The sequence below is a fragment of the Melospiza georgiana genome, chromosome 19 (genome assembly GCF_028018845.1).
Source record: "Melospiza georgiana isolate bMelGeo1 chromosome 19, bMelGeo1.pri, whole genome shotgun sequence".
Classification (NCBI taxonomy): Eukaryota; Metazoa; Chordata; class Aves; order Passeriformes; family Passerellidae; genus Melospiza; species Melospiza georgiana.
This window is the reverse complement of record NC_080448.1, coordinates 12,204,366-12,218,095: the sequence shown is the minus strand read 5'-3', so window position 1 is coordinate 12,218,095 and position 13,730 is coordinate 12,204,366. Positions and strand designations below refer to the sequence as shown.

At 47.2% G+C, this 13,730-nt stretch overlaps 1 protein-coding gene across 2 annotated transcripts in view; it reads left to right on the top strand.

Annotated features, from left to right (window-relative positions):
* Positions 1-13,730, top strand: part of ACACA (acetyl-CoA carboxylase alpha) — a 100,432-nt gene that overhangs the window by 77,352 nt on the left and 9,350 nt on the right. For both annotated transcript variants that reach the window (XM_058037794.1, XM_058037793.1), the window contains 7 exons: positions 1,999-2,142; positions 2,240-2,360; positions 3,948-4,044; positions 5,470-5,566; positions 6,138-6,273; positions 10,634-10,811; positions 11,407-11,519. In XM_058037794.1, coding sequence (XP_057893777.1) covers positions 1,999-2,142; positions 2,240-2,360; positions 3,948-4,044; positions 5,470-5,566; positions 6,138-6,273; positions 10,634-10,811; positions 11,407-11,519 — 886 coding nt within the window. The remainder of the gene's footprint in view (positions 1-1,998; positions 2,143-2,239; positions 2,361-3,947; positions 4,045-5,469; positions 5,567-6,137; positions 6,274-10,633; positions 10,812-11,406; positions 11,520-13,730) is intronic.

Below are 13,730 nucleotides of genomic sequence, written 5' to 3'. Positions count from 1 at the left end.
TCTGAAATAACAAGAAATGTGATTTCCTCATGGGCTTTTTGAAGATCTGATGAACTCAGCGTTGGCAACACTGCCCCAAGTATTTTGGAATATTTTGGAAGCCTTCTCCAGGGTAACAAATGGCAGCACAAGAGGAGATACAGGTTGGACACTGGGAGGAATTCCTTCATGGGAAGGGTTTAAGGTCCCTTCCCAGCCAGACCATTCTCGGTTCCATGATCCTCCCAAGCCCTCCTGAAGCCCCAGTGCCAGGCAGGGGATGGAGCAGCCCATGCTGTGCTGAGGGCTCTGTGATTCAGAGCACTGTCCCCTCTCACAAGGGCTCTGTCCCTCTCACCTGTGCTCCTCCAGCTCATCCCAGTCCCAGCTCGGGCTCTCCTCACAGCACCTTTCCCTGCAGCTGGGCTCCCTCTGCCCGGCTCCCTCCTGCTCTGGGCTCTCCCCCTGCCCCAGGCTCTGCTGGAAGGGCTGCAGCACTCAGAGAGGGAGCTGTGTGTTTATCTGCATCTCCAAAAAGGGATTTAAGGGTGAGAGCAGTGCTATGTTAGGCTGTTTCATTGCCTGTCAGCAGTGCTAAACCTGAGCTGTCTGCAGAGTCTCCAGATAAGCAGGAGCAGAGGCCCGTTTTGCATGTACATGCGTTTGCATTGGTTCAGAGAGGGACAGTTTAAATCCTCTTTATTTTTATTTTCCTCTGTGGGAAGCGTTTAGCTAGGCTTGTGCCTGGCATCTGGAGGCCTGGGCTTTTCTTATCCTTGAACCTAAATCTGTGCTGCTGTCTTCTCTACCACGGCTTTGCTTGGCGCTGATTCTGTTAGAGGAGGAGGAGGAAGGTGTTGGAGCTCAGAAGGGAGAGCCAGGAACATCCCTGTGCTAAAACACACCCTGAATTCTGTATTTGGGGTTAGGTTTGTGACATCTGTGCCTCGGTTTTTTCTGTACATAAACCTTGGCTGGCATGTGCCAGCTCCTCAGTGCCCAGAGTGAGCTGTGCTGGGTGTTTGGGGGAGGCCAGGCTGGTGCTGTGTGTTTGAGGGGGTTTTGAAGATCCAAATGAAGCAGGTGTGTAATGTCCTCTGTCTGTTAGAAAGACTCAACCCATAAAAATAACAAACGGCGTGTATTTGCTGGAATGTCAAAGTTATGAGTTTATTTTGTAATGATGTGCTCCTGCCTTCATGAGGTAAACTGGCCGTGGCAGAGGTGTTATTAGTAATATGGAGTCAGTGGAGCAGAAAGCCAAGTGACCGAGAGATCAGTGTATCAGTCAGGGAGAGGGCAAATGGGAAGAGACAGCAGGAGAATGAGAAAAGAGCTGTGCTGCCCAGGCTCAGATTAGAGATGGAGCTGTGCAAGGGAATGAGCAGCCCCAGCCTGCCTCTGGCTAGCCTCTCTCAGGAGCTCATGGGCCTTTGTCTGGTTTTCCCCCCCAGTTATTCATTTAAATACATCCAACCACAGTTTTCTTGGAGCACTTTGGGATTAGTGAGCTGAGCTGGGCTCAGCACTCAGGAGCTTTGGTCACACTGCTGCTTGGGGAGGGGGAAAACTGCCTCAGTTTCCCCACTGGTATCATTCCCCTTGGGTATCATAGAATCAGAATGGTTTGGGCTGGGAGGAACCTTAAAGATCCAATTCCACCCCTGGCATGGGCAGGGACACCTTCCACTATCCCAGGCTGCTCCAGGCCCAGTCCAGCCTGGCCTTGGACACTTCCAGGGATCCACAGCTTCTCTGGGCACCCCGTGCCAGGGCCTCCCCTGGAAAAATTCCTTCCCAGTATCCCACCCACCCTGCCCTCTGTTCACTGGGGATCATGTTCAGCAGCTCTTAGCTGCACACAGGGCTTGGGAAGCTGCGCTGGGAGAGGTTTGCTCCATCCTTTCCATTTCCAGGTGATGCTGAGGTGCTGCAGGGCTGGGTTTGTGTGTCCCTCCTTGGCCAGCACCTCCTGCTCACACCCCAGCCCTGATGGCTCTCCCATTTCTCTTGCCCCAGGTGCTTGGACGGGAAGTTTACACCTCCAACAACCAGCTGGGAGGGATCCAGATCATGCACAACAACGGGGTGACCCATGGCACTGTGTGTGATGACTTTGAAGGGGTCTACACCATTCTGCAGTGGCTTTCCTACATGCCAAAGGTAATTCCTGGGCCTGCCAGGTGCCCCTGTTTGCTGTGTTTGCAGGGTTTTGGGAATGGGGCTCTCACTTCCTTCTGTGTTTCCCTTTTTCCCTTAGACTATCCACAGCCCTGTGCCCATCCTGAAGGCCAAGGATCCCATAGACAGAACCATTGACTTTGTTCCCACCAAGGCCCCCTACGACCCTCGCTGGATGCTGGCTGGACGCCCCAACCCAAGTAAGGCCAGGACATGCAGCAACTCACCTTGTTCCAAGGCTGTTTGCCACGTGTCTGCTACCCAAATATATTTCAGATTCTGTAAAATAATTAGTTCTGAGCAATATGGCTAGAATATATAAATATTTACGCATAATAATATTAATCAATAATATTATTTATAAACAATATTTAAAAGTAGCATGTAAATCCTGAGTGCTCAAGGACACCATACTTTTATGGATTATCTATTTACTGAGAATAGGTACTTCTATGGATTTTTTTTATGATTTAGGGTAAAGTCCATCCACAGAGGGTCTGTTTAAGGAATCACAATATTCCTGCAGATCTTGGGGAGTTGTTGTGTTGGCACCACTGGGGTTGTGCAGCCTTGTGTAGGTACAAGCTGCAAACTGGGTGACCATTACTCCCGCTGTTATTAATGAGTTTGGGGGGCTGAAATGAGATTTGTGATAAACTAAGTTTTCTGGTTTTGGATAATATTTTTTCATCATCTCTCAAGCAATTCATCCAGCTGTCCGGGCGCCGCAAACGCCGGCCTCCAAATCGAGTGACTTCAGATTTTAATTTAGTGGAAGCGTTGAGGAAAGCAGATGATTCCCTGTGATAAGTTAAAGCAGATATCTCCTAGGTGAAAAGTTAAAGCCATTTATTAGAGGAGATATTGCCGTGATATTCTTCAAAGTGACGCCCGACACGAGGCCAGAATCTCAACGATCAGCTTCGGGCTCGCGATAAAGAGATAATTCTGAAATGGATGGTCACATTTTACAGTGGGGCCACAGAGGCAAGGAATGTAGAACACAGTAATTACAAGTTTGGGCTTGATAAAACACTCTCCATCCTGTTTAAGTCAGCAGAGGTTAGCGTGCTCGGATCTCCACTTTTTAATTGGTTTTGGGCTTGGGTTTGCAGAAGCGGAGGGAAGAGTTCCTCAGGAGCTCCGTGCCAGGGGGTGAAGCTGGGAGGGATTTGGGGTTTTGGGGGGATTTTTTTGTGGGTTATTTTTATACAGAGCTTCCCAAAACCCCAGTGCATGGCAGCTGCCCCACAGAATTGTGATTTGTGTAACCGATTCTGAAATACAATCGAAATTTTCGTATTTAGTTCCTGGGTTTCTGCAGCATTCCTTCTTTCAAAGAAAGATTAGGCAGGATCAAGAGAAGAATATGAGATAAGTTTTAAAATAGAAATAGATGTGTTGAAAACCATCTTTAATGACTTTACTGCCTTTTGACAAATGTTTGTAGTCTTGAAAAAAGCAGAGTTATTTATTTAAAAGCACGGGAAGTCCCTCTGCTCTCAGAACCCCATCGTTTAACAATAAATGATGCTTTTGCTGATAAATTGCTGTCTTTATGCAGACTAGGAAATGAAATAAGACATGATGGCTGAAGGCAGACAAATGCTCAGCTGTCTAATGTTCCCTTGTATTGTCATCTATTTAAAATTAAATAAATAAAAAGACAGTGCCATGTTCTCCAGCTGGCATTTTAAAGCAAGTTTGATTTGTTGCTTTGATATTCAGTTTTCTTTCTTCCCTCTCTCCTTCCTCTTTTGATTTTCCCTTTTTTCCCTTCCTTTTAGATCAGAAAGGGCAGTGGCTGAGTGGCTTCTTTGACCATGGCTCGTTCATGGAGATCATGCAGCCCTGGGCACAGACAGTGGTGGTGGGGAGAGCAAGGTAAGTTCTGTGTTTTAGGCAATTGTAGAAATCAAGTTTGGGTTAGCTTTGCATTTCTCTAGAACACAACATTCCTGTGGTTATTTCATTCTCTATGTGTATATATATTTAATAGAAGGAGTTGAAAAGAAAGGGATGAGATGACCTTTAAGGTCCCTTCCAACCCATTCCATGGCTCTATAATTCTATAATTTAAAGGCTTCCAGGCCAAGCAGTGTGCCAGGGGTGGAAATCAATGATTTGGCAAAGCCAGAAGCTCTCTGTCCATGCTCAGCTTCACTTGCAGCTCCTTTCTTCTGACAAATTCCGAGTGGCTTTGGACTCTCACACAGCAGGGATATATAACACAAATGAAACAGACTCCTTTCAAAAGCAGTGGCACTTTGAAAAAAAAAACAAATATGAATGTATTCTTCTGGGATTGTTACTGTAAGTGCTGCCAAAACTCATCTCTCGTATGTATGTTTGGAATATGTGTGCTGTTGGCTGTAAATTGTCTTTTATTATTCTATGGCAACTTGTCCAGGGACACACTATAAAACAAGATGTAGCATCTTCATGTGCTAGCCTGATAAAATTTATATGAAGTATTATGGAAAACAGAAGTTGTTTTGAGCTGTTTTCAAGTTCAATAAATAACTGTAATACTTGGATAAAGATGTTCTTTATTAGGTCACATGGGCCCTAATACAGAAGTTATAAGTTACCGATTTAGGACGGCTCCTGCAATTATGGGGTTCCAGCAGACTCTTCATCACAGGGAATGGGAATATTTCAGCCCCTCGGTGCACATGGGCCCTGTCTCTGCCCTGGCTGTGGGAAATCAGCTTGGGCTGCCTGGGGAGGGAGAGGGGCTCTGCTGGGACTGGCCTGGCAGCGTGGCTTCCATGGCCTTTGTGTGCAGCAGGGCTGGCTGGCTGCCCTGGGAGGCAGAGCTGGGATCTTCCCTGCTGCCTGCTCTGCTGTCCATCCCTCTGTCCCTGCCCCCTGTCCCCTGGCTGTCACCCTGCAGAGCAGTTCTGGGGAAAACACAGGAATTGTTTACCAGCTCCCTGTCCCCCTGGCTGTCACCCTGCAGCTGCACATCTGGGGAAAACACAGCAATTCTTTAAAGTCCCTCTAAATACCAACCCCTTCTGGGATTCCCTGATTTCTCATTGTCAAATCCACCAGTACCAAAATCTGGGTGATGGCAGGTGAAGGGTGGTGGATACACAGATTTACCACTCAAAATCTGGGTTTGGTTTATTCTGTTTGATTTTTAAATAGGAATGTGCTCATCTTTTGGAGTAGATTTTGCTTTGAGGGCTGTGACCTCTCTGGAACTCTCCAGCCCCAACTCTGCTCCCGTTGCTTGTGCCCCCTGGCTGTTTGGCTGTGTGAAAAAGGCAGGGGTGGGGATTTCAGTGTCTCACCTGTTTGCAGGCTGGGAGGAATACCTGTAGGAGTGGTTGCTGTGGAAACGAGGACGGTGGAGCTCAGCATTCCTGCTGATCCTGCAAACCTGGACTCGGAGGCCAAGGTGGGTGGGCCCTGTGCCCCTGTCCCTGTGTGTCCCCTGCCAGTGTCCCTGTGCAGTTCCCTCCTTTCCCCAGGTGTGGTTCCCATTCCTGGGGAGCTGGCAGTGCCTGCACTCTGCTGTGTGACCATTCCTACATTCCTAACCTCCAGGAACTCCCAGATTCCCTGCAGCCCTGACTCAGGGAGGGGCAGGGATCAGGGATCAGATGTGACAAGCAAAAATCCCTTCCCTGCTCTCCTGCTGTGACATTTTGCTGTTCCCCTGCCTGGTTTCACAGCCCTGGCCCTGCTTCATCTCTCCAGGGCTTTCTCCTCTCCATCTCCTTTTCTTTCTCTTACAGCATCACAGTGTCAGGCTGTCCATACTCTTTTCTTAGCCGAATTAATGGGAATGCTGAAGTTGGTGACAAAAGGATTGTCCCAGTTTTCCCATGGCCAAGCAGATCCCACACATTTCACCTGCCATGTTCCTCGTTGTTTATCCCACATCACAGCTCCTGATGGTTTTTCTGTGTTTTAACTCTTACATTAATGTGCTGCAAGTCCTGACAGTGGATTTTTCTTGCCACCAGATAATCCAGCAGGCTGGGCAGGTGTGGTTCCCTGACTCTGCCTTCAAAACAGCCCAGGCAATCAAGGACTTCAACAGGGAAGGGCTGCCCCTGATGGTCTTTGCCAACTGGAGAGGCTTCTCTGGGGGAATGAAAGGTAAGCAGCACTTTGGAGCTGTCCTGGGGCTGGTTTGGGCTCTGGCTTGGCTGCTCAGGGTGCCACAGAGTGCTGCTTGAAGTGTGGTGAAGTGCCAGGGGTGTGAGATTGATGCTGTAAAATGTGAAGTGGAAGATTGGATCAGGGCCTCTTGCCTGTGTGAGGGAGCACTGGAGCTCTCAGGGTGGCAGAGGCTGCTGGGCACAAGGCAAAGCCTCTCAGTTTGCAGAGGCAAAGGCGGGAGTTGGCAAAAGAGGGCAAAATTCTTCCCTCTGGAAAACACCCCTTGCCTTTGAGGGTGGATTCTGCTCCGTTTGCTTATTCTGCACCCACTACATGAGCTGCTTTCCCAGCCACACAACTCACTGGGATGCTGTTGATGTAATTTTAGCTTATTTATTTACCTTATTTAGTCCTTAAATATTGTTTTACCTTAAAGTGTCATGTCTGGCCTTGCTGGGTTCCTCAGAAGCTGAGTTTGAGCTTTGGGCTTGTGTGGAACAGGCAGCACGAGGATGTTAATATTTCTATTGCATAGCCCACGTTATTCCAGGCAGCTGGCAGCAGGAGGAGGGCAGGACAGAGCCATTGCAGTTTGCACCTTGCTCCTTGCATTTTCCAGCCTCCTGCTTGCTGCTGGTGTCTCCTGACACTCTCAGGGTCCCTTGGGGAGTTGTTTGCAGTTTTGGTTTCAGTGCTGGCTGGGGATTATGCAGGGAGGAAAAATAAACAATTATGCCACCCCTCAGTGCACACAAACACACTGCCAGGAGCCAACTGCACTGTGGGTAAAATGACTCCAAAATTGTGTGTAATGAGTAGGAAAAGATTAGAGACAGCTCTTGCTATGCTGAAAATTGACATTAGTGAAGGGGGAGGAAAAGGAGAAAAAAAAAAAAAAGAGGGAAAAAATTAAACCCCCTCTTTCCCAGTCAGCCTGGGAGGTCTAATTCCTGCTGCAAAAGAAATAAATATATAAAAAACACCCTAAATGAAGGCAGCTCGTGGTGTGGTGGTGTCCCCTTCTGCGGCCAGAAGGCTCCTGAGCACAAAGAGAATGAAATGCTGGAGAAGTGGCTGGCACATTGTGCTGGAGGAGCCGTTTGACAGGGCTGGTTTGGGCTCCGTTTGGGCAAGGCGGCGCTGACCCACGGCGGGGACACCCCGAGCGTGGCATTCCCTGGAAATGAGCACCAGGGTCCCCCTGCAGCGGGGCTGAGCACATGGAAACCCACCCACAGGGAGCCCTGATCCCCCCAGGGGGCTGGGGTTCCACTGTGCTCCCTTCTGCCCGGGACAGAGCCCCAACAACAACAAATAAAAGGAGAAGAAATAGGAAAGAATCAGCAGAGGAGAGAGGCTGGGCTGGGTGGTGGGTGATGGGTTGTGGGGCTGGATGCTGGGTTGTGCACGGGCACATCCTTCCTGTGCCTGTGCCAAAGGATGTGCAGGCACAGAAAGGATCCCAAAGGATCCACGGGCACAGAAGGGATCCCAAAGGATCCTCGGGCACAAGCACAGGAAAGATCCCAAATGATATTGGGATAGGATCCAAAAGGACATTTTGGATCCCAGAGGATGCACAGGCACAGAAAGGATCCAAAAGGATCCATGGGCACAGAAAGGATCCCAAAGGAAGCACAGGAAGGATCCCAAATGATATTGGGATAGGATCCAAAAGGACATTTTGGATCCCAAAGGATGCACAGGCACAGAAAGGATCCCAAGAAGGATGCACAGGCACAGAAAGGATCCAAAAGCATCCATGGGCACAGAAAAGGATCCACGGGAACAGAAAGGATCTCAAAGGATGCACAGGCACAAATAGGATCCCAAAGGATCCTCAGGCACAGAAAGGATCCCAAAGGATCCTCAGGCACAGAAAGGATCCCAAAGGATCCATGGGCCCAGAAAGGATCCCAAAGGATCCTCAGGTACAGAAAGGATCCCAAAGGATGCACAGGCACAGAAAGGATCCCAAAGGATCCTCAGGTACAGAAAGGATCCCAAAGGATCCATGGGCACAGAAAGGATCCCAAAGGATCCTCAGGCACAGAAAGGATCCCAAAGGATCCACGGGCACAAGCACAGGAAGGATCCCAAAGGATCGTCAGGCACAGAAACACTTCCCTGACCACCTGCTGGCACCTGGGAAATGAAATCCCTTCCTGATCACACCCTGGAGCTCTGAGAGTGCATCAGGTTCCCCCAGCTCCTCTGCCTCTCCTCCCTCTGCCCTGTTCAAACAATTAGTGCTGCTCTTCTCTGCTCTTCACCTGAGTAAAATATACACCCGTGGCAGGAGTGAAAAATGTATTGCTAATTACACAATTATTTTATTATGTAGCACTAGTAAAAAATGTCTAGTAAAGAATTAATTCAGTTAAGAAAATAATTGCTTGATTCAAATTATTTTAACACTAGAATTAGCTGAAAGTACTTCAAGTGGTTTATTACTAGCACTACATAATAAAATAATTGTATAATTAGTAATAAATTTGTCACCCCTTTTGAGTCTTTTTCTTTGCTCAGGACAAAGGGAAAGGTTGGAGTTTTGTTTGTTCTCACTCTTCACTGTCTCTGCTGGGATTTATGTTTATTCCCAATTAGAGGGAATAAATTGTTCTTCCTTTTGTCAGCATTTGATACGTCTTAAATAACATGAAATTCCTTTTCCTGGGTGTTTGAGCAATGACCTTGGAAATGAAATGGAAAGATCCTATCAGTGCCTGTGGTACTAATATATATTTATAGATATTTGTGTATATAAATATATGAATATATAAATATTATATATGTTAAATATATAGCTATTTATATTAATATAAAATGTAAAAGAGTGTTTCCCAAAGAGTTAATTGCCTAATTATGTTCATGTTAATGCTTAACACTAAAATGAGGGTTAAATGACAAAGGCACCTTGGCTTTTCTCGAGGGATAGGAGGATTTTAGATGAATAAAAGTGTCTCAGTGTTCCCAGACCATTCCTGTTGCAGCAGGTGTGAGTACATAAATGCAGATCTTTTATTTTCTCTGCACTGGTATTTTAATGAGGCAAACTGGGAGGGTCCAAGCAAAAACCCAAATTATGGAGGAGGTTGGAAGTGTTGAGAGATGGATTCCTGCAGGAGGACAAACCCCACTGAAAATCCTGCTGCTGTTTGTGGTGAGCCTGAAGGAGAGCAGACACTGTGCAGGTGGTACAAGGGGTAGTGACAATAAATTAATGGGGAGGGAGGGGAAGTTTGGCTGAGTTCTGAGGCAAATCTCATCTGTTGGGCTGTGGAAATGCCCCTAAAGAAGCAGATTTATTGTTTGGGGTTTCTAAATGGGAGCTTTCAAAAGCACTGTGGGAGAAACAGTCCTGTGTGAACAAAGAGGTGGGTTAGATGAGCCTAATAACTATTTTTCATTTCTTGTATTTTGATTTAATACTTGTAGATATAATTATATGTAACAAAATATATATATTCAAGAGTGCCCGTTTCCATTACAAACTGTATCCATTAGAAACTATATCATCTCATAGAAATTCTTCTGCCTTCCATTTTTCTCTTTTATTTAAATCACCTTTGGGGCTGATATTTTCAATGTACTGTCTTTACACAGTGGAGTTGTTCTTATTAATTTTGAGCAAAGTGCCTTAAACAAATTTTAATGGAGGAAGAGCAGAGTGCTGCTCCCCATCCCTCTCCACACACATTTTTATGAAGATCTGGAAGAGCTCTGCTGCCCTTAGGTGCATTTTATTCACATTACACGAGTTGTGGGAGAGGTCTGGGGTAGTGAGTCTGAAATTGGGCAGTGCAGACGTAGCCAGGCTGATTCCCCAAACTGTGGGAATGTTTGTGGGCTGGGAAGGCAGGGATGGATCATCCCCAGGGCACCTCCAGTCACTGGAGCCGTGACTCCAGGCTGTTTGTCCCTGTCCCAGCAATGCTTGACCATCTCTGTGTCCATCCCCAGCTGTGCCTGTGTCCATCCCCATCGATTCTGACCATCTCTATGTCCATCCCATCCGTTCCTGACCATCTCTATATCCTGTCCATCCATCCTGACTATCTCTGTGTCCATCCGCAGCCATGTCTGACCATCTCTGTGTGCTGTCCATCCATTCCTGACCATGTCTGTGTCCATCCCATCCATTCCTGACCATCTCTATATCCTGTCCATCCATCCTGACCATGTCTGTGTCCATCCCCATCCATTCCTGACCGTGTCTGTGTCCATCTCCAGCCATTCCTGACCATCTCTATGTCCATCCCTTCCATCCTGACGGTCTGTGTGTCCATCCCAGCCATGTCTGACTATCCGTGTGTCCCTCCCCAGCCGTGCTGACCGTCTGTGTGTCCCTCCCCAGACATGTATGACCAGGTGCTGAAGTTTGGGGCGTACATCGTGGACGGCCTGCGCGAGTACCGGCAGCCGGTGCTGGTGTACATCCCGCCGCAGGGCGAGCTGCGCGGCGGCTCCTGGGTGGTCATCGACCCCACCATCAACCCCAGGCACATGGAGATGTATGCTGACAGGGACAGCAGGTACACACCTCTGCCTGGGACACTCCTCGTGCCCTGGGACGGGTGGTTTCCATGGGGTTGGACATGTGGGATGTCATCCGCGTTTTCGGCTTGGAGAAAGTGGAGCTAAAGATTCCTCCAGTCTCCCGGATGGGGGAGGAATTGAACATCTGACTCCGTGTTTTTAGAAGGCTAATTTATTGTTTTTATGTATTATGTTATATTAAAGAATGTTATGCTAAACTATACAGATATCACAGATATTTACAGAAGGCTTAACAAGATACTACTGAAAAAGCTGGGACTCTCCAGAGTTCTGACACAGCCTGACACAGTTCTGACATCATCCAATTCACATGGTGGATAAACAGTCTCTAAAGTAGCAAAATACAGGAGAAGCAAATGAGATAATATTGTTTTCATTTTTCTCTGAAGCTTCTCAGCTTCCTAGGAGAGGAAATCCTGGCAAAGGGATTTTTCAGAAAATACGACAGTGACAATTCTCCCTTTGTCCTGTCTCCCTCCCCGTCCTTCCCAGCAGGTGTTGAACCATTCAGTTTAGTGTCGGATGACACAAGGTCAGGTACAAGAAGTGCTTTTGTGTTTTCTCCTGCAGGGGAGGGATCCTGGAGCCCGAGGGCACGGTGGAGATCCGGTTCCGCAGGAAGGACCTGGTGAAGACCATGCGCAGGGTGGACCCCGTGTACATGCGCCTGGCCGAGCGCCTGGGTACGTGGCACAGCCCCTGGGCACCCCTCGGGGGGCAGCTCAGCACTGCTTTTCACTTTTGTTTACTGACAGGTTTATTTGCTGACAGTTTTATTGGTCTGACTTGGGAAGAAAACCAGTGAGACCACGGCATGTGTGTGTGACCGTGTTCACAGGGGTCTGAGGATGAGGGAAGAGATGACGATCTGACTCCATGTTTCAGAAGGCTGATTTATTATTTTATGGTACATATTACATTGAAACTATACTAAAAGAATAGAAGAAAGGATTTGATCAGAAGGCTAGCTAAGAATAGAATGGCAAAGAACGATAACAAAGGCTCTGTCTTGGACTTTCTGTCCATGCCAGCTGACTGTGATTTGCCATTAATTTGAAACAACCAACATGGGCCAATCACAGATGCACCTGTTACATTCCACAGCAGCAGACAATCATTGTTTACATTTTGTTCCTGAAGCCTCTCAGCTTCTCAGGAGGACAAATCCTAAAGAAAGGATTTTTCATAAAAAATGTCTGTGACAGGTGTGTACCTGTGAGATGGCGCTCATGCATGCTCAGCATACCCAGGGTGTGGAGTATTGTGGGGTTTTGAGCTGATTTCTATTTTTTATTATATTTTATTGACTGGGTCTCACAACAGCCCCTCACTACAGATGCTTGGGTCTAATTTCCAGCTCAGCAATTGCTCAGCTCACTAAAGGTTTGTGGGCCAAGCCTTCAGTGAGCATTGTTTCACGTAAGGAAGGGTTTGATCAGAGACATTTGGGCTGCTGGACTGTCACTGAGTGTCTGGGGTAGTTTGCAGTAATGATATCTGTGTGCTCTTCAGTTCCAAGGGAATGAGGAATGTTGTCCATGTCTCTGTGAGCAGGGCTCAGTGCTGGGTTGTGTTATTACCACTCCGAGTGATCCCAGCGCCTGCTGTACACTCAACATCCCAAAATACAGAGTGTTCAGCAAAATGCACTTAATATCAGATATGTTCTCTCTTGGGGGAATAGGCTTTTTAAATAGTCCTTTACTGGCTCTTACTATAAGAGTATAATCTTACAGAGCCTCCTTTTACCTCCAAAATTGACTACATTTCAGTGGAGGGAGAAGCGTGCCATGTGGGTATGGCTTGAGTTTATAAAGCCTTTTGGGATCCTTCAGGAGGAAAAGTGTTCTGCAAATGACTGATAAATCCTGGCTATTGCTGCAGTTACATTTTATTATTTGGGTTTTTTTTTTTTTAATTTATGGCAGGGCAACTATTTATATACAAAACAATCCTCCTGATATGCCTCGAGAAATAGTAACGGGTGAAGGGTGAGGGGTGCCCTGGGATGGTGGAAGGTGTCCAGTTAAATGATCTTTAAAGTCCTTTTCAACTCAAACCATTCTGTTATTCCATGACTTAAATCCCAGTTCAAAAGTCTGCAGCTGCAAAAAGGAGGTTATTTTCAGCAAACCTCACTTTTGGCCTCTGTCAGATTTGAGTGTCCCTTTACGAGCAAAGGGACAGCGACCACCCCAAACCATGGGGACCCAGCTCAGGACTGCAGGGAGAGGGAACAGAGCATCACCTTCACTCCCCTCTGTGGCTGCAGGACACCCCTGAATCCTCTGGGACACTGAAAAAACCCACAAGGGCAAAGATGGGAGAGTTTCTGCCAACAGCCCCACAGACCCAGCTCCATGTGAGGTGGGAGCCTGATCAGGGTTTTTCCCCCCTGTTCCTCTACAGGGTAATTACTCCCAGCAAACTCCATACACTTTAATTAAAATGACTGCAACACAAGAGCGAGTCACTTACAACTGTACACAGGGAGAGCTCTAAAAGCTTCAGTCACTGATAAGCATCTCCCTGAGATGGATGTAATTGCTGCCAGCACCGCCTGATCATCGCTGTTGTTTTGCCACTAATTCCATACCAGAGCAGCAGAGCCAGGATTGCAGGACACACTGAATTGCATAATTTTTTTTTCTTTTTTTTTTTTCCTTTTTTATTTTTTTTTTTTTTTGCCGGTTTTCTTTCTGGCCAATTTAAAATTTGTCAAAGTCGGTCTTCTTCTGGATCACTGCCCTTTGATATTTCGCGCACTCCATTTGCCACAAACAAGCCGCAGGGCCGCGGTTCATGCTGACTCCAGCAGAAGCAGAGAAAGCTCCATTTATCTTACACTGCCTGCTGAATTCTTACTCATTAGCTGGGGGTTCACTGCCTCTCTT